General features: G+C 37.7%; 6 protein-coding genes across 7 annotated transcripts; 2 read left to right on the forward strand and 4 right to left on the reverse strand.

Annotated features, from left to right (window-relative positions):
* Positions 1 to 354: 354 nt before the first annotated feature.
* Positions 355 to 1,283, reverse strand: LOC109152835 (36.4 kDa proline-rich protein-like). Its single transcript, XM_019300494.1, has one exon. It carries the CDS (start codon positions 1,194 to 1,196, stop codon positions 534 to 536), a length of 663 nt encoding a protein of 220 aa, XP_019156039.1. The 5' UTR covers positions 1,197 to 1,283; the 3' UTR covers positions 355 to 533.
* Positions 1,284 to 3,569: 2,286 nt separating this feature from the next.
* LOC109152709 (cation/H(+) antiporter 15) lies at positions 3,570 to 7,496 on the forward strand. Its single transcript, XM_019300360.1, has 3 exons — positions 3,570 to 4,796; positions 5,344 to 6,006; positions 6,903 to 7,496. The coding sequence occupies exons 1-3, from the start codon at positions 3,579 to 3,581 to the stop codon at positions 7,494 to 7,496; spliced, it is 2,475 nt and encodes an 824-aa protein (XP_019155905.1). The 5' UTR covers positions 3,570 to 3,578.
* A 2,821-nt stretch (positions 7,497 to 10,317) lies between these two features.
* Positions 10,318 to 11,014, reverse strand: LOC109152694 (14 kDa proline-rich protein DC2.15-like). The gene has a single exon (XM_019300345.1). It carries the CDS (start codon positions 10,941 to 10,943, stop codon positions 10,551 to 10,553), a length of 393 nt encoding a protein of 130 aa, XP_019155890.1. The 5' UTR covers positions 10,944 to 11,014; the 3' UTR covers positions 10,318 to 10,550.
* A 2,355-nt stretch (positions 11,015 to 13,369) lies between these two features.
* Positions 13,370 to 15,325, reverse strand: LOC109152831 (L-lactate dehydrogenase B-like). The gene is made up of 2 exons (XM_019300489.1): positions 14,675 to 15,325; positions 13,370 to 13,885 (listed from the first exon to the last, which is right to left on the reverse strand). The coding sequence occupies exons 1-2, from the start codon at positions 15,281 to 15,283 to the stop codon at positions 13,433 to 13,435; spliced, it is 1,062 nt and encodes a 353-aa protein (XP_019156034.1). The 5' UTR covers positions 15,284 to 15,325; the 3' UTR covers positions 13,370 to 13,432.
* A 3,691-nt stretch (positions 15,326 to 19,016) lies between these two features.
* LOC109152658 lies at positions 19,017 to 21,547 on the forward strand. Its single transcript, XM_019300302.1, has 5 exons — positions 19,017 to 19,394; positions 20,597 to 20,674; positions 20,775 to 20,859; positions 20,939 to 21,027; positions 21,144 to 21,547. Exons 1-5 carry the CDS (start codon positions 19,098 to 19,100, stop codon positions 21,285 to 21,287), a joined length of 693 nt encoding a protein of 230 aa, XP_019155847.1. The 5' UTR covers positions 19,017 to 19,097; the 3' UTR covers positions 21,288 to 21,547.
* A 617-nt stretch (positions 21,548 to 22,164) lies between these two features.
* Positions 22,165 to 24,318, reverse strand: LOC109152865. 2 transcript variants are annotated; one of them, XM_019300534.1, is made up of 4 exons: positions 24,148 to 24,318; positions 23,579 to 23,734; positions 22,773 to 22,834; positions 22,165 to 22,525 (listed from the first exon to the last, which is right to left on the reverse strand). In XM_019300534.1, exons 1-4 carry the CDS (start codon positions 24,272 to 24,274, stop codon positions 22,370 to 22,372), a joined length of 501 nt encoding a protein of 166 aa, XP_019156079.1. In that variant the 5' UTR covers positions 24,275 to 24,318; the 3' UTR covers positions 22,165 to 22,369. The 2 variants fall into 2 exon arrangements, with proteins under 2 accessions (XP_019156079.1, XP_019156078.1); XM_019300533.1 differs by having other exon boundaries at positions 23,579 to 23,732; positions 24,140 to 24,318.
* Positions 24,319 to 27,493: the final 3,175 nt, after the last annotated feature.

The following is a 27,493-nucleotide window of genomic DNA, read 5'->3' on the forward strand; positions in this document are numbered from 1 at the left end:
TCTTTTTTATTATTATTATTATTATTATTATTATTATTATTATTATTATTATTATTATTATGTTGGTGTATAATTATCTTTATACTTAATATTCCTTACAATTCCAAACTCAACCAAACAATTGAATCAATATTTTGATTATTTTCTTTCCATGAAATTTCAATTCTATTTCCTCAGCTCTCACATATTTTTCGCGAACCAAACGGGCCGTTACACTTCATTGTTGTATGCATATGAAGTTATGTGGATTTACAGACTATTGCACATTATTGTTGTATGTGTATACAATTTTTTATAATTCATAGACTATTATACATAATGTTTTGTGTAATTTAAACACTATTACACGTGATCACACCTTAATAATAATAATAATTGAAGTACTAAGATTGACATAATAGGCTGTTAATTGGCAATTAACTTACACCTAGATTACATTATTAAATTTTGCACTCTCTCTCTCTCTGATAAGAAGAATGAAAAACATTGCATGCAATAAGGATTCTGGAAAATGAGAAGATCATATGAGAGAACTAAAGAAGAGGAGGACAAACAAATCCAGGCGGAGGAGTTAGGCCACAAGTGGCGAGAAGTTGCAGAGCTAGTGGAAGGAATATGTTGAGGTTGAGAAGCTTTATTCTTATGGTGGTGCACAGACATACCGCCGCCTCTAGCTCCAGCAGCCCTTGAAGCACCGGGCAGCACACATTCTCCACCGGATTCCCTATTCCCACGTGCACCAATCCGCCCAGAACGTCAACACACAGCCCTAATTTCAGCGCGTTTATTGGGCATTTCGCCGCCGGTGGAGGAATAATTGTCCCCCCTCCTCCTCCTCCTCCTCCGCCGCCGCCGCCGCCACCTCCGCCAGGAGCGGGAGTATAAGGTGGGTATCCACCGCCGGGTGGGTTGATTATCGGCGGCAGGATGCCGATAGGGGGTAAAACGACCGGAGGGTTTACGATCGGCGGCAAGATGCCGCCGGGAGGCGGTGAAATGACCGGAGGTCTTACAACCGGCGGATGTGGGCGGGGAGTTTTGGGTGGATGGGGGCGAGTTTTGGGCGGGCTAGGGCGGTGGTAAGGAGGATAAGACGGCGGGCTGCAGCCTCCACAGCCATAAACCGGCGGCGGGGGCAAGAAAGCCGCCATGAAAGCCATGCAAATGAAGAACAAAGCTGAAAACTTGAAACCCATAACAATGGAGGCTAGGGTTTTCACTTTTGAGTCCAATTTTGATGTTCTTCTAGGAACAATTGTGAATCATATATAAGTTTGATGGGAATGATTGAATGAAGAATGTATATATAGGAGGAGAGAGGAGAGATTTGGCAACCCGTGACGAGAAGTACACGTATATGTATATAGTGGTGATGAGGAGGATTGAAAGGTGAAGCAGAGTGGTGAAAACTGCAGAATTTTGGAGCATAGCGTAGGCTACGTTTTACACGAACTTCAATACCTAATCCGTGACTTAGCTTATGGCTCTTTCATGATATATTTCAATCCGTGAAGACGACAGACTCTTTTTACTTTCACAAGGAAGTACAGTTCTCAGTTCTTCTGCACAGATTCTTAGGGTTCCCTGGTCCCTCATGTTTGTTTTGGCTACTTGATTATAAGAGAAGTCAAATCAGTTTAGGTTGTCCATAACTAATAGATCAGACTTAAATCATAAAAATCAAAGATATAATGAGTCTTGACTTGAGTACATATCATTTAGTGCGTGCTTTTGTTGAGAGGTCGGAGTGTGGTGGGAGAGGACTACCCGGTGCTTAGCTTGATAAGGTCATTCAAAGGGAAACTATCCAGAGTGAAGCCGTCCTTTCAAAGGGCTACATGATACGATGCACCTAGTGCCGAAAAGAGTCCTAAGTTAATAGGTAACCTTATGATTATCAAGTTAACTGTACCATAACACGAACACCTTGGCCTTAGGGTACCCTAAGTTGTTGTCTTTTAGAACACGATGACCCTGGTAACATAATTAGCTTATCAGTCAATTTTGACTTATTTGACCACCATTAGTTGTTTGACTTAGTTAAACAATCAATATGAGTTAGCTTATAGTCAATTTTGACTCCACTATTGGCTGTTTGACTTAGTTGTGAGTGTTTGATTAATTAGCTTTTTGTAACCGTTTATTTCAAAATGCTAAAATTCAAAAAATGGTTCAAAACAGCTTTTTCAATAATCAACTTTTTAAGAAAGTCATTTTGAATGTAATTAACTATCAACTACCAACTAATTTACCAAACATTTTTTTTACAATAAATAAATGTTATCAATTAGTCAAATTCACTAATCCAATCATCTAACAACTATTTATCAAACACCTCCAATATGTTCATTCCACGAAGTTATCATGTGAACCTAGCTTTAATAAAACTTAAAAATGTCACTTCAATTATGCGGACCGCGTGCCGTAAGTTGTTGTCTTTTATAACATTATGAGTTCATTTCACGAGTTATCATGTGAACCTAGCTTTAATAAAACTAAAAAAAAAAAAAAAAATCCCTTCAATTATGAGGCCCTCCACTCACTATATCCCTACTTTAAGTCTTGATAGAAAAGGTTACACTTAAAACTAATATTGTCATGACTCATGAGAATTGTCTAAGGTGTGGCATTTTCTTTTATATCATTTTTGTTACTTCTTTTATGTCAAAGCAACTAATTTCACAATGTAAGTATATATTGACTTGCCATAACTAATTGATTGATTGTGGATTCATGATTTATGGGAAAGCCTGCAAATTAAAATATGTTATAATCTTAACCGGTAAATGATTACAACGAGGTAATTAAATTAGCCTAAGTTGTACATAATTGATTCACTTAACCGGTTAATTATGGATTCTTCCACCCAAAAAAAAATAAATAAATAAATAAAAAGAAGAATTCTTCCTCTAAAAAGTTGAATCCCTAACCCTAATCCGACAAAACATTTGAGATGATGTAAATCACGATAACATTTGAGATTTGCCCACTTTAAGCATAATCTCCACACTGAAGCTGCCTGACAAAGCATCTGAGATGATGTAAATCACTTGATGCGCACAAGATATTTGCCCAGTCACTTTGAACATAATCTCCACACTACCGCTGTGGAGTTTCGAACCTTGGTCTCTTTTCCAAATACTATACCTAACGTGTTAATTTGGATTTTATTTTAATATAGCATATAAGTGGTACGTGTGACAAAATGAAATAAGGTCAACTAGAATTAATTTGTGATGGTTTGTGCAGAAAAGTATTGACCATAGAAGATCTAGGGCATGCAGATCGATCAACCACACGAAATAATTACCTAATCTCTAACTCTCTATTTCTCTCTCTCCCCAATTAAAACAGAAAAAAAAAAAAAAAAATCTCTCTCCGGAATTGAAACAAGTTTGTAGCTTCAATTCATAGTTTTTTGCAGGCCAAGAAATGAAGGTGATCCAGTAAAGATTATACGTTGCCAGAATAATATAAACGAGAGGTAATTAGCGACATCATATCCATGCAGCGTAGTGAAGATTGGGAAACTTGCGACACACGGCAAGCTTTGAGGAAGACGAAGAAGATAGAAGATAATGGCGAACGTAGTGGTGAAGGAGGTGCTCCTACCGAAGCCGACGGTTGTATGCTACGCGCCGACGATGATCACGACGCACGGGATATGGCAGGGCGACAACCCTTTGGATTATTCTCTCCCTCTCTTCATTCTCCAGTTAACTTTGGTCGTGGTCACCACGCGCATCCTTGTATTGATCTTGAAACCCTTCCGGCAGCCGCGCGTGATCTCTGAGATTCTCGGCGGGATCATATTGGGGCCGTCGGTGCTGGGGAGAAACCAGACGTTTGCTGTGTCGGTGTTTCCCCTGAGAAGCGTGATGGTTCTTGAAACGATGGCGAATATGGGGCTTCTTTATTTTCTTTTTCTGGTGGGGTTGGAGATGGATCTGACGGTGATTCGCCGGACGGGGAAACGGGCGTTGGCCATCGCGATCGCCGGGATGGTTCTGCCGTTCTTGATCGGCGTTTCTTTCTCCTTCACGCTTCACAAAGGGTCGCAGATGATGCAGCAAGGGACGTTTATTCTCTTCCTCGGCGTGGCCCTCTCGATCACGGCGTTTCCCGTTCTGGCGAGAATCTTGGCGGAGCTGAAGCTTCTGAACAGCGAGATCGGGAAGATCGCCATGTCCGCCGCGCTGATCAACGACGTCTGCGCGTGGATTCTACTCGCGCTCGCGATCACCTTGGCGGAGAACGAGACCATATCGTTGGCGGCCTTCTGGGTTTGTCTCTCCAGCGCCGCCTTCGTGTGCTTCTGCGTCTTCGTAATCCGGCCGTTGATCGAAATGCTTATCCGGCAGACCCCGGAGGGGGAGACGGTGAGCGAATTCTACATCTGCCTTATACTCACCGGCGTTATGGTGGCCGGATTCATAACCGACGCCATCGGGACACATTCCGTTTTCGGGGCGTTCGTGTTCGGGTTAGTGATTCCCAACGGGTCGCTCGGGCTGACGCTTATAGAGAGATTGGAGGATTTTGTGTCTGGGCTTTTGTTGCCGCTGTTCTTCGCCAGCAGCGGGCTCAAGACGGAGATGAGCGCCATAACCGGCGTCGGAACGTGGTCCATTTTAGCCCTTGTCATCATTCTTTCCTGTGCCGGAAAAGTCGCCGGAACTCTTCTCGTGGCTCTCTACTACAAAATGCCTTTTCATGAAGGTCTTATGCTTGGTCTGCTCATGAATGCCAAAGGCCTTATTGAGATGATCGTTCTCAACGTTGGTAAAGACCAACGGGTAATCATCATTATTAACAAAAACATACATTTTCTATCCTTTGGATAATTAAAGTTTATCCCAAATAGTTGAATCCAACCCAAGACCCAGCATTTGGAATGACCTAAATCAGGGTTACTCAATAGTCCAAAACCAAATGTCTGTATGAACCACGAATCTGCTCACATTGAGCATAATTTTCACACTACAGTTGTCGAAGTTGATTAAGTTTTTGATCAGGTGTCCTGAGCAGGTCCTAATTCAACTGTGGAGGTGGTTGGTTAATTCTTTTGGTTAGACCATGAGGTGTAGCAGGCCCTAACTATAGCAGACACCTTTAAGCCCGTACCATTTCTTACCAGACTAATCATTGTTAGCATCGGGCCAGTCCAGTTAAGGGACAAAGTGCTGACCAGACTAATTCTTATTCGCATCGGATCAGTCCAATTATGGGACAAAGTGCTGACCCCAAATATTCTGTCGGGTCGAAGTGTGGGGGTCCTTAGGGTTGGGGTTCAGCCTTTTGGAAGAATTAAAGTTAGTTAAGTGGTTGTATGCATGCATGCAGGTACTAGATGCGGAGGCATTTGCCATAATGATAGTGGTGGCATTGATAATGACGGCAATCATCAGCCCACTGGTGACAGCAATCCACAAGCCAGGAAGAAAATCCGTACCCTACAAAAGAAGAACAGTCCAAAGAACAAAACCCGACAGCGAATTCCGAATCTTGGTCTGCGTTCACACCCCAAGAAATGTCCCGACCATCATTAATCTCCTCGAAGCTTCAAACCCCACCAAGAAATCCCCCATCTGCGCCTACGTCTGCCACCTCGTCGAGCTCACCGGCCGCGCCTCCGCCATGCTCATCGTCCACAACACCAGAAAAACCGGCCGCCCCGCGCTCAACCGCTCGCAGGCGCAGTCCGACCACATCATAAACGCCTTCGAGAACTTCGAGCAGCACGCCGGCAACGTCTCCGTCCAGCCCCTCACCGTCATCTCCCCCTACTCCACCATGCACGAAGACATTTCCAGCTTCGCGGAAGATAAGCGCGTGGCCATCGTCATCATACCGTTTCACAAGCAACAAACGGTCGACGGCGGAATGGAGTCCACCAATCCGGCGTTCCGCGCCATCAACCAGAACGTCCTGGCTAACGCTCCTTGCTCCGTCGGAATCCTCGTTGACCGAGGTTTAAGCGGCTCCACCCGGCTAGCCGCCAGCCAGGTACGAGATTTTGAGGGAATTAAAAATGATAATTGTTGGATTTAATTAATTCGGATGATCTAAATTAACTAATTTAACAATTAAAGAATAATATAAAGCCCTCAAAACGGGTTTAAGTCTTCTGTCTTGCTAAAAAGGCGACACATACTTTGAATTGTATGACCAGTATTTTAGTGGACTTTTTAACCAACCTGGTTAAAATGGTGGGCTTTGGCGGGGCAGGTCTGGAGGGCCAGCCTATTAAGTCTGCTTAGTATGTATACATTATTAATATTAGTGTATATATATACACTATTTTATATAAGTATATATTTATTTATTTATTTATATTGAAAAATGTACTAATAATTAATACTCTTTTTTTTTTTTTGAAAGTTACTGACTCTATTACATTGTAGTATCTGTGCATATACTTTCTCAACCTACTGAAACACAAAGAACCAATAACGCCTCCACTGAGGCTTGAACTCATAATCTTCCAAATGGAAGTCCAACCCGGATACCATTAGACCACATAGTCCTGGTACTAATAATTAATACATTATTTAAATTATTTGTTATTGGCTAATAGATTAATAAATTATATATTTGATTATTTATTTGGACTTATTATTTATTAGTTATTATTGTGTTTAACTAATTACAAATTATTTTAATATACACTTATTAATTTTTTTATATTACTTTTTATTTAAATTTAAAATTCTTTAAATTTGGTTGGCCTTGGCCCCGCCAAGGCCCACGGGCCTAAGGTGGGTACAAGACAGGCCGACCTCATTTAGACCTATATTTTGGCGAGCTTTTTAGCCTGTCCCCACTATATGACGGGCCCACTTGGCCGGCTCATTTTGACAGCTCTATTTGCTTTGAATTTAGATATTTGTCTCTAATTCCAGGTGTCCCACCACGTCGCCGTTTTATTCTTCGGCGGACCGGACGACCGGGAGGCGTTAGCGTACGGGTGGAGAATGTGCGAACACCCTGGGACTAGTTTGACGGTTATGCGGTTTGTTCCCGGAGATTCCGCCGTAGAGTCGTCGGATGCTGGTAGCATAAGGAGCACTAAAAACTCGGGAGTTCTAACGGTGGTGACGGACGTGGGCCGGGAGAAGCAGCTGGACGAGGACTACGTAAACCAGTTCCGGGCAAAAACGGCGGAGGACGAGAACGTGGCGTACACGGAGGTAGTGGTTAACCACGGCGAGGAAACGGTGGCGGCGATAAGGTCAATAGACAGTATGCACGACCTTTTCATAGTGGGAAGAGGGCAGGGGACCACATCGCCGCTGACGGCGGGATTGACGGACTGGAGCGAGTGCCCGGAGCTCGGCCCCATCGGAGATTTAATGGCGTCGTCGGACTTCGCCTCCACGGTGTCGGTTCTGGTGGTGCAACAATACGTCGGAATTGGGAACGACGCTGACCCGCTAGCCACGCCGGATACTCCGACCAACGATCAGCCCCAACTGCAGCCCCAACTGCAGCCCTAAAAGGCGCCGCCCGCCGGCGACATTTTTATTTAATTTTCTTTTTCAGTTTCATCGTCTTATCAACTTTCTTCCTTCTAAATGATCACTGCTGAAAATTGTGAAATTTCCAACCACTTGAAAGTGATCTTAAGTTGAAAGCAAAAGTGATTGCAAATAGCAACAAAAGATCACTTTCAGGTGGTCGGAAATTTCATAATTTCCAGTAGTGGATTGTGTCATATAAAATCATTCTTTTGGTTACCCAAAAAAATCTTGTCACGTGTCTTGAAAAAGGAATAAAATTTGTTATGCCATATTGTATTAGGGTAGGTCCGGTAGGATAAAATTGTATTAAATAATGTTTTTATTACCAATTGAATAAGCAGATTCACAACCATTGTGAAGAAGAGGATGTTGAAAGTAAGGAAAAGGGCAAGTGATGCAACCTTAGCCATTTTTTTCCCAAATTGAAAAAAAAAGGTTTTTTTTATAGCTCAAAATATGGCTATTTGCTTGGCTTTAGGCTTGGTGATTAGATTGATGCATTGAGCATAGTATTTTTATAGCTCAAAACTTTGGGCATCTTTACATTTTAAAAACAATTTCTTTTGGATGGTAATGGAGAAAAATAGAATGATCCCATGTGAGGTTGGTTATTATTAGCATAGAAATTGAAGCTGGCAAAAGCAACTTGGAGATGAGAAAGGAATTATGGACTTTGGAGTTTTCTACATTTCACACATATATATTGGTAATTAATTTGGAGATCTATTATCTGTAATTAAGGGGATCAGATCGGAAAGAAAGAGGAATAAACACTGCATATCTCTATTATTATTACAAATTTGTTTGTTTCTGCATGTTAGTAATTATATAAAATTCTAACTAATTTGCAATTTAATTATTGTTGGATGGAGGCTTGGAGAGGCGAATCCAACATTCTGACATCGAAATGTTAATTGATGCTTAAGTATAAAAAAAAAAAAAAATTGCTCATTCGCTATACTACTATAACTTTTTGGCATAGTGCATGGTAAGTGTTTGATCATACAAGGGCGTAGTGATAAGCATTTGATTTGGCATTTTGTATAAGAGTTGTTATACAATTATGACGTTTCAAATTCACAATAAGTCTTCCTTACATTTACAATGAACTTGAGATCTTTAATTTGTTAAAAGAAATTGAACTATTTGCACTTTTAAGAACCTATATTTTGTGGTGTTTCAAAAAACAAAAAGGGAAAAAAAAACAGAATCTATTTTGTGAATGAAATTAATTGAGTATAAATGGAAGGTGATGGGGTAAGGACCCCGGCCCAAGAGATAGGGGCCCAAAGGAAATGGTTCGAAGAAGTGGGCCAGCATTCGAGGAGCCTGAAGAGCAATTGGGCTGAGTCTTGGAGTCGGCCCAGGCCCAGGCAAGGGGCCTGGTTCAGAACTGCTAAAGAGGAGCCCAGTGAGAGCTTAGACTGAGACGAGGAGTCGATCAAGGCCCAAGCCCAGGGAAAGACTCGGTCCAAGGAGCCGTTGAGAGCATTGAAGAGGCTCGTTTAAAAGGGAGCCGTTAGGGCATTAAAAGCAGGATCCGGTCAGGCTGTTACAAGCCTAGAAGAGCCGTTGGTCGACCGAGTAATGGCGTCCAACGGCTCCATATCTTGATTAGTCTTGAAGTCGGCCATTAAGGGCCTTCAAGTCGGTAGAGGAGGAGCCGCTATCCAGCCAAAGGTTGTGTTGGACCTCCTTGGGCCTGAAAACTCAAAAAACCATAAGAAGGGATTATCTTTTTCTGAAAACTCAAAAAACCATAAGAAGGGATTATCTTTTTTTGAATATTACTGGCTCTATTACATTGTAGTATCTGTTCATATACTTTCTCAACCTATTGAAAAGTTCAAAGAACCAATAACACCTCAACTGAAGCTTGAACTCACAACCTTCCAAATGGAAGTCCAACCCGGGTACCATTAGACCACATAGTCCTGGTGGATTGTTGTAATCTAAGTTAGTAATGATATATATTCATTATTTGATAGATGATATATTCATTATAAGTTTGGTAAAATATTGGCCTATAAGTCAATTTTGACTTATTTGATCACTATTAATTGTTTAATTTAGTTAAAATATCAATATAAGTGTTTGGTTAATTAGCTTTTTGCAACTCCAAAATGCTAAAATTCAAGAAGGTACTCCAAACAACTTTTTTCAATTAGCTTTTTAAGAAAAGAAATTATATCAAACAGCTATCGGCTATCAGCTAAAGCTAATTTACCAAACACTTTTCAACAACAGCTAATGTTATCAACTAGTTATACCATCTAATTAACACAATTAGCTAACAACTAACAGCCATTTACCAAACAGGGATATCTTATTTTCAATAAAATTATAATATGTCCATTATTAATGATCTAAAAATTAAGGAAAAAGATAAGTGGACATCGCTAGAAAATATGAATTTCTTAACCATTCAAAAATGATTTAAAACTGTAATCGCCTTTCTAATCACTTTATAATTCTAGAAAATCCTTCATCTAACGAAAGTGGTGGGTGACACTGATTACGACCAAATCAAATTTCCAACTGAGATCTCTCATCAAGGAGTAAAACTCTATCAATCTTGATTTTCTTAAAGAAATTTAAAAATAAATAATCATTGTGACCTTTTTAGATGAATCAAAAGTTTCTCATGTCATATATATCGAATTACAATAGCATAAAGTTTTCTTAAAATATGCATTTTTTGGTAATACTTTCCAAATAATGATTGTCTTGTTTATTGTAAACACAAGATTTAAACACGTGAATATGTACTAGGTTTTCGAAGAAGAAGGAGTGGTCATCATAAAGAATGTTTTTATTGCCAATTCAATAAGCAGATTCAAACCTTAGCTTCTCTCAAATGAATAATGAAAAGAACATGAACAATTTAACACAATAGGAATTGAAGCAAGATTACAGCATCTCCGACAACTAGCCAGACAACATAAGCTAGCTAGAATGCTGAAGACTAAACACACCAAAACCAAAGAAACTAAAAAGAATATAAGATAATAAGCTGCGCTGTTGGCTAGCTTATGCACATTTGAAGCCTTCTGGGACCTTCTTTCCACAGTTGTTGAGGACCAAGCTGAGGGAGAGGGGAACATTAAGGTTAATACCCAACACATTAGCTTTAATGGCGGTGCAAAGGCAGACGGCGGCATCAAGGTCCACAAGACCGTCAATAAGAGGGCAGCAATGGGCCTTTGCAGGGCTGCCGACGACAAGGTGGACCAAGTCGTTCAAGAGGTTGGCACATACCTTCAATTTAAGTGTATCTTTAGGGCATTTCGCCTTGCCATGGTGGTGGCCATGGCCGTGGCCGCCAGATGGCGGTGGTGGGCAAGGGACATCGGTGGAGCTAACCATTGTGAAGAGGAGGATGTTGAAAGTAAGGAGAAGGGCAAGTGATGCAACCTTAGCCATTGTTTTTTTTCCAAATTGAACTAAGGGTTTTTTTAGCTCAAGAAATGGATGGCTATTTGCTTGGCTTGAGGCTTGGTGATTAGATTGATGCATTTAGTATGGTATTTATAGTTGAAAAGTTTGGGAATCTTTGCATTTTAAAAACAATTTTCTTTTGGAGGGTAATGGAGAAAAATAGAGAGATCACATGTGTAGTGAGTTTATTAGCAATGACAATAATAATTCAAGCTGGCAAAAGCAACTTAGAGATGATGAGCAAGGAATTATGAATCTTGGAGGTTTCTACATTTCATTAGTTATTAATTTCACATTGGTGATTGTGTAGAGAGTCGATTTTTAATTTGTGTTAACTGAATGGCGTTACAAAGGAGTAATTATTTGCGATTCCGCGTCTGCATTCCTAATGTTCCTTGGTGGCCTCTTATGGAGCCGGTGTCACCTTGATTTATTAATCTATTTGTGTTCGTGTTTTTTCTCATACGACATTCAGTATTCTCATACCCTTTATCAGGTGTATTAATTAGTTTATACGACATATGGTATATATTCTTATACATACCCTTTACCATGTTCAAACTTTTCACTTTATAATTGAATTAACAGTTCGCTTACTAACTGTCATAGCGAAACTACTAGGTTATGATGTGTTTTCAGAACTAATGTCTCACTCAAACTACTAGCTAGGTTACTGATGTGTTTTTAGTAATTAATAGGCAACTATCTTCCCTCATGACTTCTATTTGGAAGATTGTGAGTTCGAGCCTCAGTGGAGGCGTTATTGGTTCTTTGTGTTTTAGTAGGTTGAGAAAGTATATGAACAGATACTACATTGTAATAGAGCCAGTAGCATTCAAAAAAAAAAAAATCTTCAATTCCCCATGACTAAAATCTTAATTACAATTAAATAAATTTTAATTATATGGTAATAATCATCTATCCCACCGAACACATTACACACATGGAGATGTTTTGCAGGATTGGATAGAGAATTATACTGCCAAATTATTAATTAGAGTCAAATTAAAGTATCAAACACCAGAATTGAATTAGCTTGCTTGAATTGATTAGCCATAATTAATATAATCTATTAATCAAACATTCTATTCTTTAAAAAAAAAAAAAAAAAAAAAAAAAAAAAAGCATTCTAGCCAACAACAACGTTAAGATCCTTAGATGATCATATAACCCTTTAATTTAAGGGAAAGATTTCAGCAACTATTTTAAGGTGGGTTTTAGGCGGAGAGGATCTTGTGATTCTAGTTGGAAAATGATAACAGGAGTTGAGGTAAATCAATTTAGGTGATAATAAATTAAAGTAACGGAATATAAAGATGAAATTAATATTTATTATTTTTTATTTTTTGAAATAAAGGACGACACTAATATAATCATCCCATATCTTCATATTATCTGTCAAGAAGATCCAATCGAGCTGTCTCCCCCATGCAACCTCAGATACCATATTTAGTCAAGACAAAAAACCAGAGCTCATGCCGTGTTGTACGTACATTAGATTATAGTTTTAGTTTATACTAAAATCGAGATTATCAGGCCCCGTGACAAACAGCATAATTCACAATTCATTTATAATTGGAGTTGTTGTTCAAAGGGCCAACTGCCCACACATATAATAATGTTCTATTATTGAACACTCAATAATAGTTTTATTCTTTTTATATATTTATATTGAGCAATATCTAATAATTTTATTACTATAAAATTAATTTAAATTCGGCTCAAACAATTACCATTACACAAAAAGTTATAACTAAGTATCTAAGACATAACTTTACCCATAACCTACTTGGATGTCAATTGTCAAATCAAGCGCTTATTATAGTTAGTAACGATGATGCAACTTTATTTCATTATACTTGCGTATCAATTAACGTCCCGTTTCAATGGTAAAATGTTGAATTCGGCCCTCCCAACAGATGGCTATGTGGTCAAATACTTACGTGTAGGCTATACTGTAAGAGTTTTTGACTTCATAGTACAGTTACATTAATAATCCACTTATTAAGTATTCTAAACTATTAATAAATTAGCATTCAATAATAGTTTCTAACCACATACTCTATACACACACGTACACATGCACAAATTTCTTCAAACTTAGTTACAAGTTATTATCAGGCAAGCTTAAAGACTTCCGCTGCAAGGAAATTTGTCCTCCTACCTCCCTCTTCTAGAGGTTTATTAACTTGCCCGGGACCAATAATCAAGAACGAATATGTTACTCCACATAAAAGTGATTCTTCTTTCACCTTAGAAACCTTGATTTTGCAAGGTAGCAATTTCTCTCTCAAACGGCTTTAATTTCAATACTTAGATCACAAGAAATTGGTTTTATACTATTTTATTGAAACGTATATGTAAACATACAATTAATTAGTAACATAATATAATATTCAAACGCTGCCATGAAAATATATATATCTGCATGCATGCATGCAAAAAAACACCAATCTTCAATTCTCTTCTGCAAATTAAACTAAACTCCCATCCAGCTGGCGTTGCACTTCAAGAATGGTCTTCGCCGACTCCTGAAGCCGATGCTCTTCTTCTTCACTGAGATGCACGTTTGTGACGCCTAAGACGCCGCTCCTCCCCAGCTGCGCCGGCAGGCTGAGGAACACGTCGCCGCCGTCGATGCCGTAGAGCCCCTTTGCCAGAACCGAAACCGGGTGGACCCTTCTCTGGTCGCGAAGTATGGAGCGAGCCAGGTTGGCGACGGAGTAGCCGATGGCCCAGGAGGTGTAGCCTTTGAGACTGATAACCTCGTACGCACTGTGCACCACGTCTCGGTGGATGTTGTGTAAGGCTTCTTTCTCGTACGCAATTTGGTGTCTTTCTAGGAAGCTCAGAACTGGCACCCCTCCTATGCTTATGCTCGACCACAGTGCCACTGAACTGTCCCCATGCTCCCCAACAATATATGCCTGCACTCAGGTACATATATATAACAACATTATTTCGAGAATTCAAACATAAAGATGTAAACAAATCTTGTGACTCTTTGCCCCTTAATTGGGTCAACCACGGTGCAAATCAGGATTAGTCTGAGTATAGCACACGTGTAAAGGTGCCTCCTATAGTTAGCTGCTCAAGACATTTCGTGGTCTGACTAAAAAAAAAAAAAAAAGAAATCAAGTCTAGTGACTATAGGTTTTTTTTTTTTTTTTTTTTAAATTTAGGTTTCACGACTATGAGATCATTTCCACATTTGATCTTCAATTATTAAATTTTTTACACTAAATCGTAGGACAGTTAAATTTTTTTCATATTTGGTCCATTCAACCTAATTTTCGATCACAGTTGACTTAATCTTAAAGGGCAAAATTGTTATTTTTTATTATTGTTGTCTTAAACTTCTCCGGGAGGGGATTGCAAATGACAATTTTGCCCTTTAATATAAGTCAGTGCTTGAAATTTGGTCATTAGTGACTTATCTTAAAGGGTAAAATTGTCATTTTAATTATCTTTTTCTTAAACTTCTCAAGCAGGTGACTGAAAACGACAATTTTACCCTTTAAATAAATTACTTGTCTAAAATATTGTCATAAAAATTATGTAAAAGGGATCAAATGTGACAAAAATTTTATAATTCTGGAATCAAATATTGAAAATTCTAATAGCTATGGACCAAATATAAAAATAGTCTCATAGCCCTGGACTAATATATAGTATAAAAAAACTGGAATAGTATATATAGAAGAACTCGATCTCACCTGCACATCCTGAGCATTAACATCAAGGTGGTCAGCAATGAGGAACCGGAAGCGGGAAGAGTCCAAGTTTGTGCCGGAGCCAATGACGCGGTTCGCCGGGAACCCCGACAGCTTCCAGGCGACGTAGGTCAGAATATCCACCGGGTTGGACACGATCACGAGAATACAATCCGGGGAATGCTTCACCAGCGGCGGGATGATTTTCTTGAACAGAGCGCAGTTCCGCTCGATGAGCCCCAGCCGGCTCTCCCCGGGGTCCTGCCGCGCGCCGGCGGTGACGATCACGAGGTCCGACCGCGCCGTGACGGCGTAGTCGACGGAGGCGTGGATCTTCGTGCGGGGGAGGAAGGCGGCGGCGTGCTGCAGGTCCAGCATTTCGCCGCGCAGCTTGTCGGCCATGGCGTCCACGAGGGCAAGCTCGTCGGATAGGTCCTGAGTTAGGATGGTCTGGGCTATGGCCATTCCGACGTTCCCTACTCCGACGACGGAGATTTTTGTGTGGCGCTTGGTGGGGGACGGCGGAGCGGCGTTGCGAATGGGCTTGAAAAACGTCTGGCTCAAGTCCAGCCCGCCCGGCCCGAATGAGGAAGAAGACGAACTCTTATGCATGGTAAGAATGGAGATTATGTGATTTACTGTGTTTTAAGTAGAGATTTGGTTTCTTGGTGAAGGGGGAAGAAGGAGGATAGAGTGTTTATATAGAAGGAATTGAAGAAGACAAAGAAGGGTTTTGGGTTTACAACTTCATAAATTTTCTCGAACGTCAACTGTAATCAAAGAGTCAAATACTACAATTCTTTTTTTTTTTGAATGCAAATATCAAATACTACAATTCAATTCTTTGTTTTTTTATATTCCTTTTATACCGACACTTTGTCCCCATCTAGCTTGACATTTCAATTTTAAAATTTAAGGAAATGAAAAACCTAAGAAATAATATAATCTCTAAGTATGAATGCATTACTTTTTGATTCAAGAATCATGGTTATTTAACGAGCTTATTTGGCGTGAGTGGTCATGCACTTTCATCCAAAAGATTAAGGCCTTTTCGTATGAAAAATCAATCTGGTAAGCAGGATAGCAATCGTTATGGGTTGGACCCGTGTCCAGCATGCTTGCTGGACACGGGTAACAGTGCCGTTAGGCACTGTTATCTCCTCCTTTTTTTTAAAAAAAAAAAAAAAAAAATTTCAGACCGCTTCATTGTAAGAGTATATGTTCATAATTTTATTACTATATGTTAATAACTATACATTCATAACTCCATAACTGTACGTTCATAACTCTATAACTTTACATTCATAACTCCATAACTGTACATTCATAATTTTCAAAGCTCTATGTTCACAATTTTAGAGCTCTATGTTCATAATTTTATCACTATATGTTCATAATTGTAAGTTCATAATGTTAGAGCTCTTTGTTCATAATTCGATCAATAACTGTACATTATAATTCCATACTGTAGATTCATAATCTCATAACTGTAGATTCATAACTCCATAACTGTAGATTCATAACTCTATAACTGTACATTCATAACTCCATAACTGTACATTCATAATCTTCGAAGCTCTATATTCACAATTTTAAAGCTCCATGGTCATAATTTTATCACTATATATGTTCATAATTGTAAGTTCATAATGTTAGAGCTCTGTGTTCATAATTTCATAATTGCATAACTGTATATTCATAACGGCATAACTGTACATTCATAACGGCATAACTGTACATTCATAATCCAAAAAAAAAAAAAAAAAAAAAAAAAAAAAAAACGCCGTTAACGCCGTTAACGGCAAAACGCGCACGATTTTTTTTTTTTAAACTAAATGACGCGTTTTTTTTTTAAAAACGACGTCGTTTTGGGCCCGTGTCCACAATTCAATGTGGACACGGGTCCAGGGCATAATTTACCGCAGGATAGCACTTTGCTCCTTAATTGGGTCGAGCTGGTGTGAAACTTTGCTCCTTAATTGGGCCCGGGCTAGTGTAAATGGAGATTAGTCTGAGTATGGTACGAGCTTAAAAGTTTGCTCCTTAATTAGGCCGTGCTGGTGTGAAACTTTGCTCCTTAATTGGGCCAGGCTAGTGTGAATGGAGATTAGTCTGAGTATGGTACGAGCTTAAAAGTTTGCTCCTTAATTGGGTCGGGCTAGTGTGAATGGAGATTAGTCTGAGTATGGTACGAGCTTAAAAGTGTCTCTTACAGATAGGACAACAAATTTTGAAAAAATTAATCTGGCCAGCACTTTGTCCCTTAGACTCGATCCTGGATATTTTCTCCTCAATTCACCCCTATGACTAACTGAACTGCCCATGCAGACCAATATATTATTTTCTTGACACTTAAATTGCTCTCCCAAATTTAAAATTATATTAAAAGAAAATTAAGCTCTTTTCGTTTGAATCGTATATGAATCCATGCATATCACACAAATACCAACATTATTGATGGATGAAATATTATTGGATCTTTTGTGGTGAAACAAGGGGCTGCTATCTGATAATTAGGTGATAACATTTGACGCTTATTGTAAATCACATTTCCAAAAAGCTAGTAGGTATATATTATAAGCAAATTAAAATAGTTAAATATTAACATTCAAAAAAAAAAAATAGTTAAATATTAGAAAACTAAACCAAAATATCCCAAAAACTAAAGCATTTAAAATGAAAAAAAAAATGTAAAATATTGACCATCGAATTTCAAAGGAGACAGAAGTGTAAAACCATGATCGAGTCTCTGGTTTCTTGTTTGTGCGTAATTTGAGGTTAATTAATCTTTTATTTTCTAGCTACGCACGTGCATGATGCATGTAAAACCATGGTTGAAGCATATGATTAAGATATCAAAAGTCATTAGTTTGTTCTTAACACTTTCTTGGTTTAATCCACAACATAAAGTCTTTCTATTATGATTTACTTTTCTTGTGTTGTTCGTGAGCTATTGCACAAGAGTATAGTTATACTTAATTTAGACCCTCGAGTAATAGCGGTAAATTTTAATTGTTATCCAAAACCAAAAAATATGAGAGAAATTAGGATGAGAAAACGAAAATAGACAAGAGTTGTGCTTAAGAACAAATTAAACAATTTTTATTTTTGTGGGGATTGTTAAAAAATTTGGCATTTTAAGGTATTTATTTAAGTGTGTTCATTCTCAATTTGGGTTGGATCAAAATGAATTTAGATTCTCCTAGTTGAGATGGATAAACTGATATATTATTTGCTCAAAATGGATAATGGATTATGAAAAGTTTATGCATATAAAATCATTAAAAACTTTGGAATGATTTCATAGGAATTCAATAATATTTTGAAAGAATATAGGAATTATTTATTCCACCTAAAAGTAATTCGATAACTTCTGTGGGCGAGGTAATAGTAGTTTCATCCTTTCTTTATGACCAACAATTATAGTTTATTTCATAACAACCCACTTATAGCAAAGCATTTGCTTTTCTTGTCTCCCAATCTCCCTCTCTATATATAATACTGGCAATATGTTTAATGTTTTAATTTGTAGAAACCAGGGGCAAAGACTACTTATCTTTTAAGTCATCCAATTTTTCTAATAAGACTAACTTATTTTCTTGTAGTTGGTGTTACCGTGTCAAACGCAGTACGGAGTTGGTGAATACTAATCACCAACAAATAATCCTTCAAACTTGTGTACTTTTGACATCTACTTTTCAATGGGAAGTTCATAGTTCATTTCAACTTATTTATGAAGAAAGTAAATGGATACGAAACATTTTTCATGTGAAAGTGATCGGGTGGGTGGTGCACGATTCTTCTCGTACTAAAGCGATTTATTTCTTTTGTGAATTGTGAGCTATGACGAAGAAATAATAAATGGATACGAAACATTTTTCATGTGAAAATTATGATTTTTTTTAGTACTATTGACTTAATTATAGTATCTGTGTCAGTGCCCTACTAAAGTGTTCGTTCACAAGGTCTTTGGCAAAATTATAAATTTTATATACATGGACAAAGGGCAGAAGGATGTAAATCATGGTAACTCAACTGAACATGAAGCACACAGAGGCTAGTCTAGAGAGGTTGCTAGAACCCTTCATTTTTTCTAATTTTCACCTCTATGATCAGTTAAAATGTCCATACGGGCAAATTCTACTATATTCTTGATTAGGTGTTTAACATATACACATTTTCAAAAAAAAAAAAAAAAAAAAAAAAAACACTATGAGCCCACTAATTGACCCAAGAAAACATGAATTCACTTAGCCCAATTGGTGAAGCCCATTACAATGAACTAAGGTTTCTCTTTCCTTTGACCAAAAGTCCATAAGATAGTTTATTTTTTTATTTTTTACGTAGTATAAGAAAAACCAGAGCTCAAAAGCCGCCGGCCGTTTAAGCTGCCGACGAGAGAGAAAGAGCTCTTGAAGTGGGATCAATGGAGGCATTGGCGGAGCTGGAGCGAGTCCAGATCGGAATTCTCCGACGAATATCCGACCTCGAACTCGCCCATCTACCCGAAACCTTCTCTCAAAACCTCTCTATAACCTCTCCCAACGATTCCGCCGCCGCCGACACCACTGAAGGCCGCCTCTCTACCATCCTCCGGGAAAATGGCGTCAGAGACTTCGCCTTCAAGCGCGTTGCAACCGACTATTACGACTGGCCTCTCGAAGCCCGCCGAGACGCCCTGGGTGCTGCTTCCATCGATCACCTCTGCAAAAGCATCGTTCTGGTACCTCCATTTCTAGCTTCCTTTATAAAATTACCAATTCCTTCATTTTTTTTTTTCTGAACCTGACTGCATAAATTACATATTCTAGAGTTTGATTTGATGACAAAGAACGAAAGTCAAAATTAAGCCAGTAGAAATTCAGTAGTTTAGGTTAAATGTATTGAAAGTTTAGAGAAGTGATTTAGTAAATAATGGGGAAAAAGATTATTATGTCTTCACTCTTCATTTAGCATATGCAGTGAGGTAGTATAGTCTTAGTAGGTTAAAGACTTCACCTTTATGCTATATTATTGTCAAACATGCCAATCTTCAAGAGACTATATATGAGTTTCAGTTTGTTAGTCATCATCACACCTTGTAAGCTTGTACAGTTTATTGTCAAGAGACTATGTTTGATGTAGGCGCAATCCCAGCCAAGTTGGTCAGACTGTTCACTTAGTAACCATCAAGTTACAAATTTGACTCCCGGGAGCAGCCTATTGGTCTTCTTGTTTTGAGCCGGTCAGCTATGAACAACTTAGGCTAATTTACCTCCGTGTGGTCCTTTGCCCCTATGATCATAGGGCAGGGTTTACCCTGTCCACACCCTTGGGTAGTGGCTGCGAGTTTCCCTTGTCATCCAAAAAATAAAGTTTATGGCTTTATTATCTATAAGAGGTTTTTCTTTGATGAAGCCATATGGGGTGTTTGGTAAATGTCTGTTAGTTGATTGGGTTAGTGGGTTTAACTAGTTGATAGAATTAGCTGATTGTAGAAAAGTGTTTGGTAAATTAGATGTTAGTTGTTAGCTGATTACATATAAAATGACTTTCTCAAAAAGCTTATGGAAAAGTAGCATTTTGGAGCAATAATTTGTTACAAAAAGCTAATTAATCAAAGACTCATATTGATTGTTTAACCAAGTCAAACAACTAATAGTGGTCAAATAAGCCAAAATTGGCTGATAGGCTAACTATTTTACCCAACATGACTCGTATTGGATCTGAGGTATCTGATTGTTATGTGCTCTATATCTGTATCTGCATAGTGTTAGGCATGCTCGTGAGCATATTAGACAGAAATGGCGCTTATCTGTGCACCATTGATGAGCGTAGAGAATGTTAGGACATTTTAATTTTATTTGTTGTAGAGCTGTTCTTGTATCCAAAGCTAGGTATTTGCTCGCTACTTCATTCTTCCTTCTGGTCGTAAAATGAATGCAGGTAAATACTCAAGCACCAACGAGTGTAACTGATTGTAAAGATCGCAACAATTCAAAGTATTATCTTGTTGTTGTGCAGGTGAGTTGTATCGAGTTCTAATAGTTGCTTCCACTCTGAACATTACCGAGAGTATATAAGTACATTATAAATGATAATCTCCTGCGTTTTCTTATTGCAGTATACTGCACGGTTTAATGCTGAGGCAGTGAAGAACTTTCTGTATACACTTAACGATGGCAAGATAGCAAAAAAGAAGTTTAACAGTAAGTTAGCGTCTCTTGAACATTTCCATAACAAAGTCTTACGTTAACGATTGAAATGTGGGGATATGAATTTCGACAGTGAGGCTTGCTCCCGAGGAAACCTCGCAAAGTTTGACGGGCTATGGACACAATGCTGTAACGTGCATTGGTATGAAAACAGACATTCCGGTAAGTAATCTTCTGATTCTATTCCAGCTTTAACTGGAATGGAAAGTTGGTTATTCGATTAGCATTTGATGTAGGAATTGTGGCCATATAGGCTGTGATTAATGTGATTTTGGCAGGTGATTTTGGATGAAGCTATTACGAAGCTCAAACCCGACTTCTTCTGGCTAGGCGGTGGAGAGGTTGATCTTAAACTGGGGATCAAGACTCGAGAATTCATCGACTCTGTTAAACCTTTCATCGTTAACTGCAGTGGTAGTTGATTACTGTACAATGATATGATGCCTCTGAAACATTATTTTCAGCAAATTATAGAAGCAAGAATTGAAACCAACATGCTCATATATCCCAATTGGAAAATGGGATTTCTGTCCTGGATATATTTTCAGTTCTTGAATCATCACAGCTATTGGTCATTTAAGTGCTTGTTAGTCCAAAATAGAGACATCATTTTAGGAAAAAGTTGTAATTTTGGTCTCTAAATTATGGGTTGACACTTTAGTTCATCCACTAATTGTCGAAATGAGTTAATTTTGTCTCTAACTTTTCTTAGTAGTGACCATTTTTATACTCCAATCATTGATCCAATAGCTAAAAGTTTTTTTTTTTCTTTTCTTTTTTACATACAACGAATTCCTAACACTACGAGACTAATTTGGATGCTGTCTGGGACCTACCCAATTTCTGATCTTATAGTTGCATTAGTTGCTTATGAATAATGAGTTTACAATTCTTTTTAAGTAACGAGGAAACTTGTAGCAAGTTGCTACGCTTATGATGAAATGGGTTTGTAATTTTTTTTTCTAAGTGATGAGGGAAATCGGCAGTCCCTTACTCTAGGGTGTGCATTGCGTAAATTTTGCTCCTATGTAATAGCACACAAATCATACATGAAAGATAAACCACAAGCTCAATTATATTGATAGGGTGTAGATATGAATCAAACTTATGACTAGAATTATGTTCTGATCTACCAACTCAATCACTCATTTTCAGCATGAGTTTGTAATTTTTTTTTTGGTGACAATAGAAATTCGCAATCATTATCTGATAGTGTGCACATGAGGTAGAATGTCAATAGACTGTTTTCACTGACAGAGAATTTTAGTATGGAGGAATGGGGACAGGACACCAACGTCGTATGCATTTTCTTGTTCATTCACATAACATTTAATTTGATACAAACAACGTAATATGAAGGACAGCCACTCAACCAACATTTTTATCATCAGTACCAGCTACGACTTGATTGCTCAACTTACTAGTAAAAAGGTGATATTTCAGAATTAATAGTGATACAAGTTACCACCTTAGAAATGATTTCACCGTTACCGGGATAATATTATCATCTGTTGTGGATGGGTGGTTTGCGGTGGGGTTGTGCATAGTCCATAACCACGGCGTCTGCCACGGGGTCATTGTCTCCCGTGGTGGTCACATCTTCTTCTGAATTCTGTGTCGCCCGAGATTCTAAAGTTGAACGTGCTCGTTTCTGTGATCCCTGCAATGAAAATATATGTTTATATCTTGTAAATCTATACTATGTTCTCACGTGTCGGAGTCACACCCAATGTAGTGGCTCTTTATGAACACTCGTTACTAGTTCTCTCACTAAGATGTTACTCAGTTACTGTTATTTACCATACCCTCCAGCCACCATCTTGTCAGGTTAGAGAGTGAGGCATGTAGTGGCGATAAATTTCGCATTTTGTGGGCAAGTATTACATGGAATTGAAAGAGGGGTTTACCTTGATTTTGAGTTTTTCGTGCAAAAATTCTTGAAGAGAAATCGTCGCAACCTCATTTCCACCTGAAGCCCAGTGAGGAAAGTGATGAATCTTTTTTTTGTTGAGTAGTACTAACTCTATTATACAACGTATATTAGTATATCTGTCCATACAGAGCTACAGATGTGCCATTGAGTTACAAGCTACTTAGTGATGAAAAATTTTAATCTCTCACAAAAAATGATAGGTATTTCAAACTAACTTTGATGGGTTGTCAAAAAAAATCTATTTGCTATATGGCATAGGCCAAACAATAGTTCAACCTAACAAATATTGCCCAATACTCTCGATCACTTGCTAATCATTTTATCTTTTTATTTTGGTAATAAAACATCATGGTATATACGTACTCATAAAACCCTAACAAGGTAGAGGCGGAAAGAGGACCTAGAATTTAGTAGTTTTAATGCTTATTAAGGTGAAAGATAGTATTTAGTATAATTATGTATTATTTTTTGTTGTATGGGATATTATCAACATTGGTGTCTAAGGTATAACCATCATATTATACATTATTGTATATGAATATATGATATTATCGATCTGTATCATAGAAAAGAATTATAAGTATATATACTATACGTATATGTTCTAAGTAAGATTTTTAGTTCTAGTCTGGTGAATGGAGTAGTAATTGACAAATATTAACATTATTTTGGATTACAAGAGAAACTTAAAATTACTATCCAAAAATGTGAAATGGGTAAACCCTATTTCAAAAAAACAAGCATATAATATAATATAATTAATATTACTTAATTTGATACCTTTATCTTCTTGATCATCAATCTTCTTGAAAGCCTCTATGGTTTCAGCCATGGAAACTGCACCATCCCCATTGACAAGACTGATACTTGCACCATTTTCCACCTGCAACTTCTCTTCCACGCTAAATTCCTCCATTATCGATAGCTTTGAACCCTGCAAAAAACCCTTTAATTTATTCCTTGTCCAATTCATTTATGGTTAGTTTATACTACTTTATATGCCTATTCATCTTTGATTCATGAGAAAGCCTACAACTGCGTGCTACCCTAAGTTGCATTCAGGGTGAAGTCCGTCTTGTAAATCTAGTTGGCCAAAAACTACAATGAGATAAACCAGTTTAAGTTTCACATAGCTAAGCTGATCGGCTCAAACTAAGAAGGCGAGCAGCCATTACCTAAAAGGTGCGGGCGTTAGAGGTAAAGTTAGTTCGTCTTGTGACCCTAGTCAGCAAAGAATTAGGTAAACCAGCTTAGATTTTCAATATATAACTGATTGGGTCACACAAGAAGGCGAATATATGCATATTCATCTAATAAGTAAGAGGTTTGGAATTGAACCACCTTGGAATTGGCAGAGATGAGCAGACCATTTTCCTTATTATCATCAAACATTCCAAGTGGACGGGCACTACTGCATGCATGCATGAGAGAAAAACACAGGAAGAGATACGCCACAAAAGACGACATTATATTCATCAACCAACTAAACGATACAATGTTATGATGATGATGATCGATATATGTTGCAGTGTTTGATTATTATTTATAAGTAGGGTGAAAAGGGGGAGGGCAATTAAGCATTGAATGCAGAGTTTGATGAGTTTGGGGGTTTACAGATGGAGAACATGCAGGCTCTTACGTTGCCGGACAACGATAACAAATCCGAATATGTTGATGGCCTCCCCTATGTCTCCTCTTCTTCCACTTTTGGGTCCCATGAAGGAGAAACCAGACAAGCTTGCACGTCAATGCATGTTATGACTATAACTCCTTGTTGTTATTATTGTTGTTGATGCACCTTTCTAGGGTTTTGTGCATGCACATGCATGTCCATGTCTCATTTTTACATGTCTATGCGTGGTAGCTAGATTGTATTGTCTATCCCGGAAATTAAAACATAAGGAGTCAAATTTATAATTTTGTGGTCATCGATCAAGTCAATAACATTCTCTCATAAAGATTGTAAATCAAGGTGACTAAATGACTCAGTAAACAGGGCTAAATATCAGGGATCTGCTTAGGTTGGGCATAATTCCATTCCCACATTATGGTTGTCGAGATTTGACCTTGATCTCTTTTTTCAAATACGGTCTATTGATCCAATGAGCTAAACCCGTGCAGGCCGGGCCTCCAAAATTCTTTTGCTCCTATCAATGATCACTTGTGGAGAAGTAACACTAAATACCGATCGACCAATAAAGATATAGTAGTGAGACAAACACCTTAAACAATTTTTCGTTACGTACTTAAAATTTTTTTATGAATTTCTACTTCATATATATATATACAACCATTGGTTGACCTTATATATATATATATATATATATATATATATATATATATATATATACTCTTACCACCACCTACCTAGTCACTCTTACCACCACCTATCTATCTATCTATTTACTCTAGATCTTTCCACTACCTAATACCTACCCCACAATCACCCTTATCTACTTACATACATATATGTATATATATCTAGTCCCCACTATAACTATATTCTCTTACTTTACTCTCTATCATATATTTTCTCTATTCTTCATCTATCTACTTATACTAACATATGACACCCACTTAAGGATAGATATTATTCATACTAAATTAAAATTTAAAATCTTATTAACTAGGTTTTAAATTTTGGAGGAATATTTTTAATTATATTATATTCAAAATATAATTTTGGTGTATAATTGGATGTTAAAATTTCACATGCATTATGCATATACTAAATTCGAAAGCAAAAATTATAGATATTTCTCACAAATTAAATAATCCAACACATTTGAAAGTATTCTGAATAATATCAACTTAAATTATCAAGTCTAAAAAATCAATAACTAACATTTTTGAATTCGTAATTAATTTTATAACGTTATATTTCTAAAAGATTGAATTTCAAAAATGAGTGCCAATAAAAATAGAACTAACATATAGTGAATGAAAACTAGACAGCTTCGTGAGACAGGGTGAGGGTTCAGTAAATGACCTTAATATTTTCGAATTCTTAGTTGAAAAAAAAAATTAGAATTTTGTCAACCCCAAGTGAGCCATGCCACACGAAGTCACAAACATTACATAACAGGTAAATCTTGATATTCAGAAAATATTTAAAATATATTCTTGAATAATTCTAATGCTGAGAGTAATTAAGTAGGTAGCAGGGTGGGACACAATGGAAATGGAAAGAAGGGAGCAGAGATGGAGGATTGATATGGAAGAAGGTGTATATGAGGGGACAATGATGCATGTCAGTACCGGCCATTGAAGCCCACAAGTCACAACATATAATATATAGACCCCAACCAAACTTGCCATGGGGCATGTAGTCCCATCCATGTGCCCCATCTCTTCTCAATATAATGCATATTCATATTATTAGGAGAGTGATACACCATGCATTCCAGAAGCAGGTTTGATGTGATACCTCACTTATTGTGAAATTTTTAATTAGAGTGATAATAATAGTAAATTTTTTTAGCTTTTGGGTGAGTTTTTGTGAGGTGAAAGATTGAAAGAGAGAAAGTAGAGCAGAGAGAAGATAAGGGTTTGCCCTGCGAGTAGCGGTGTAAATGAGTCGAGCAGCTCGCGAGTTACTCGGTTAGAGTTGGATTTGAGCTCGGTCAACTTCGAGACGGCTGGTTTTGTAATCGAGCAAGCTCGAGCTCAAATGTTTTAGACTCGTGGCTCGTTGATCTGCCTCACAAGCTATATATAAAATCAGGTGAGAATTAATTTTAACCTGCGAACTGCAAACTTTTGAAGGATTGCACTGCAACTACTACATTATTGCACCGCTACGGCTCCGAAACATGTTTGGAGGACCTTATGGTGCAATCCTATAATACGTAAGTGCGGTGCAATCCTTTAGAAGTTCGCACGTTAAGGTCAGTTTGCACCTGATTATGAACCATATATATATATATATATATATATGCCCTGTTTGGTAAAAGAGTTAGCTTATAGGCCAATTTTGGCTTATTTGATCACTATTAGTTGTTTGACTTGGTTTAAAAATTAATATATGTACGTGTTTGGTTAATTAGTTTTTTGTACTCCAAAATGTTAAAATTCAAAAAGCTACTCAAAATAACTTTTTCAATTAGCTTTTTGAAAAAAGAAATTATATCAAACAGCTAGCAAGTAACAGCTAATTTATCAAACACCTTTTTACAATCTGTTAATGTTATCAAGTAGTTATACCTCTAATTAACTTATTAACTAAATCAGTTAACAGCTAACAGTTATTTACTAAACATGGCCTATATTATAGTGAGACCGGAAAAGTTACTAAATGAATAGAAGAATGCGTCAAGTTGGGTAGTTAGTTGGGTATAACGAACTGATGGTAAACTCAACATCACCCTCCATTGTCTCTAAAAAGTAGTGTAGTTGTATCAATCATCTGGTCCTTCAATTTTCAATGTCTCCATTCTTGGTTTTGTTGTTCCTTGAAGTAGGCTTTTCCGGTAGACAACCTTAATCAATTCGTCCATAACATCGTGATCTTGACTTCACATTTTGATTGCATTTGCCCTACGAGCTGCTACTATATACTAAATCGCAAAACAAAGAGATGCTGATCGAAACAAGGATTAATTTAATGGTTACCGACATGAAACTCATGATCAGATCAACTATTCTGCAACGTAACTATATCAACATGTATATCATGTTTGGTGGGATTGAAACAGT

The sequence above is a fragment of the Ipomoea nil genome, unplaced genomic scaffold (genome assembly GCF_001879475.1).
Source record: "Ipomoea nil cultivar Tokyo-kokei standard unplaced genomic scaffold, Asagao_1.1 scaffold2480, whole genome shotgun sequence".
Classification (NCBI taxonomy): domain Eukaryota; kingdom Viridiplantae; phylum Streptophyta; class Magnoliopsida; order Solanales; family Convolvulaceae; genus Ipomoea; species Ipomoea nil.

What these genes read in the sequence shown, in the direction of transcription:
- LOC109152835 (XM_019300494.1), bottom strand. Translation starts at nt 1,196, where the DNA reads ATGGGTTTCAAGTTTTCAGCTTTGTTCTTCATTTGCATGGCTTTCATG.
- LOC109152709 (XM_019300360.1), top strand. Translation starts at nt 3,579, where the DNA reads ATGGCGAACGTAGTGGTGAAGGAGGTGCTCCTACCGAAGCCGACGGTT. An exon ending in ACGTTGGTAAAGACCAACGG is followed by an intron (nt 4,797 to 5,343) that starts GTAATCATCATT and finishes GCATGCATGCAG; the next exon opens with GTACTAGATGCGGAGGCATT. An exon ending in CCCGGCTAGCCGCCAGCCAG is followed by an intron (nt 6,007 to 6,902) that starts GTACGAGATTTT and finishes CTCTAATTCCAG; the next exon opens with GTGTCCCACCACGTCGCCGT.
- LOC109152694 (XM_019300345.1), bottom strand. Translation starts at nt 10,943, where the DNA reads ATGGCTAAGGTTGCATCACTTGCCCTTCTCCTTACTTTCAACATCCTC.
- LOC109152831 (XM_019300489.1), bottom strand. Translation starts at nt 15,283, where the DNA reads ATGCATAAGAGTTCGTCTTCTTCCTCATTCGGGCCGGGCGGGCTGGAC. An exon ending in TTAATGCTCAGGATGTGCAG is followed by an intron (nt 13,886 to 14,674) that starts GTGAGATCGAGT and finishes ACCTGAGTGCAG; the next exon opens with GCATATATTGTTGGGGAGCA.
- LOC109152658 (XM_019300302.1), top strand. Translation starts at nt 19,098, where the DNA reads ATGGAGGCATTGGCGGAGCTGGAGCGAGTCCAGATCGGAATTCTCCGA. An exon ending in TCTGCAAAAGCATCGTTCTG is followed by an intron (nt 19,395 to 20,596) that starts GTACCTCCATTT and finishes AAATGAATGCAG; the next exon opens with GTAAATACTCAAGCACCAAC. An exon ending in GTATGAAAACAGACATTCCG is followed by an intron (nt 21,028 to 21,143) that starts GTAAGTAATCTT and finishes TGATTTTGGCAG; the next exon opens with GTGATTTTGGATGAAGCTAT.
- LOC109152865 (XM_019300533.1), bottom strand. Translation starts at nt 24,274, where the DNA reads ATGAATATAATGTCGTCTTTTGTGGCGTATCTCTTCCTGTGTTTTTCT. An exon ending in TCATCTCTGCCAATTCCAAG is followed by an intron (nt 23,733 to 24,139) that starts GTGGTTCAATTC and finishes GGTTTTTTGCAG; the next exon opens with GGTTCAAAGCTATCGATAAT. An exon ending in ACGAAAAACTCAAAATCAAG is followed by an intron (nt 22,526 to 22,772) that starts GTAAACCCCTCT and finishes TTTTCATTGCAG; the next exon opens with GGATCACAGAAACGAGCACG.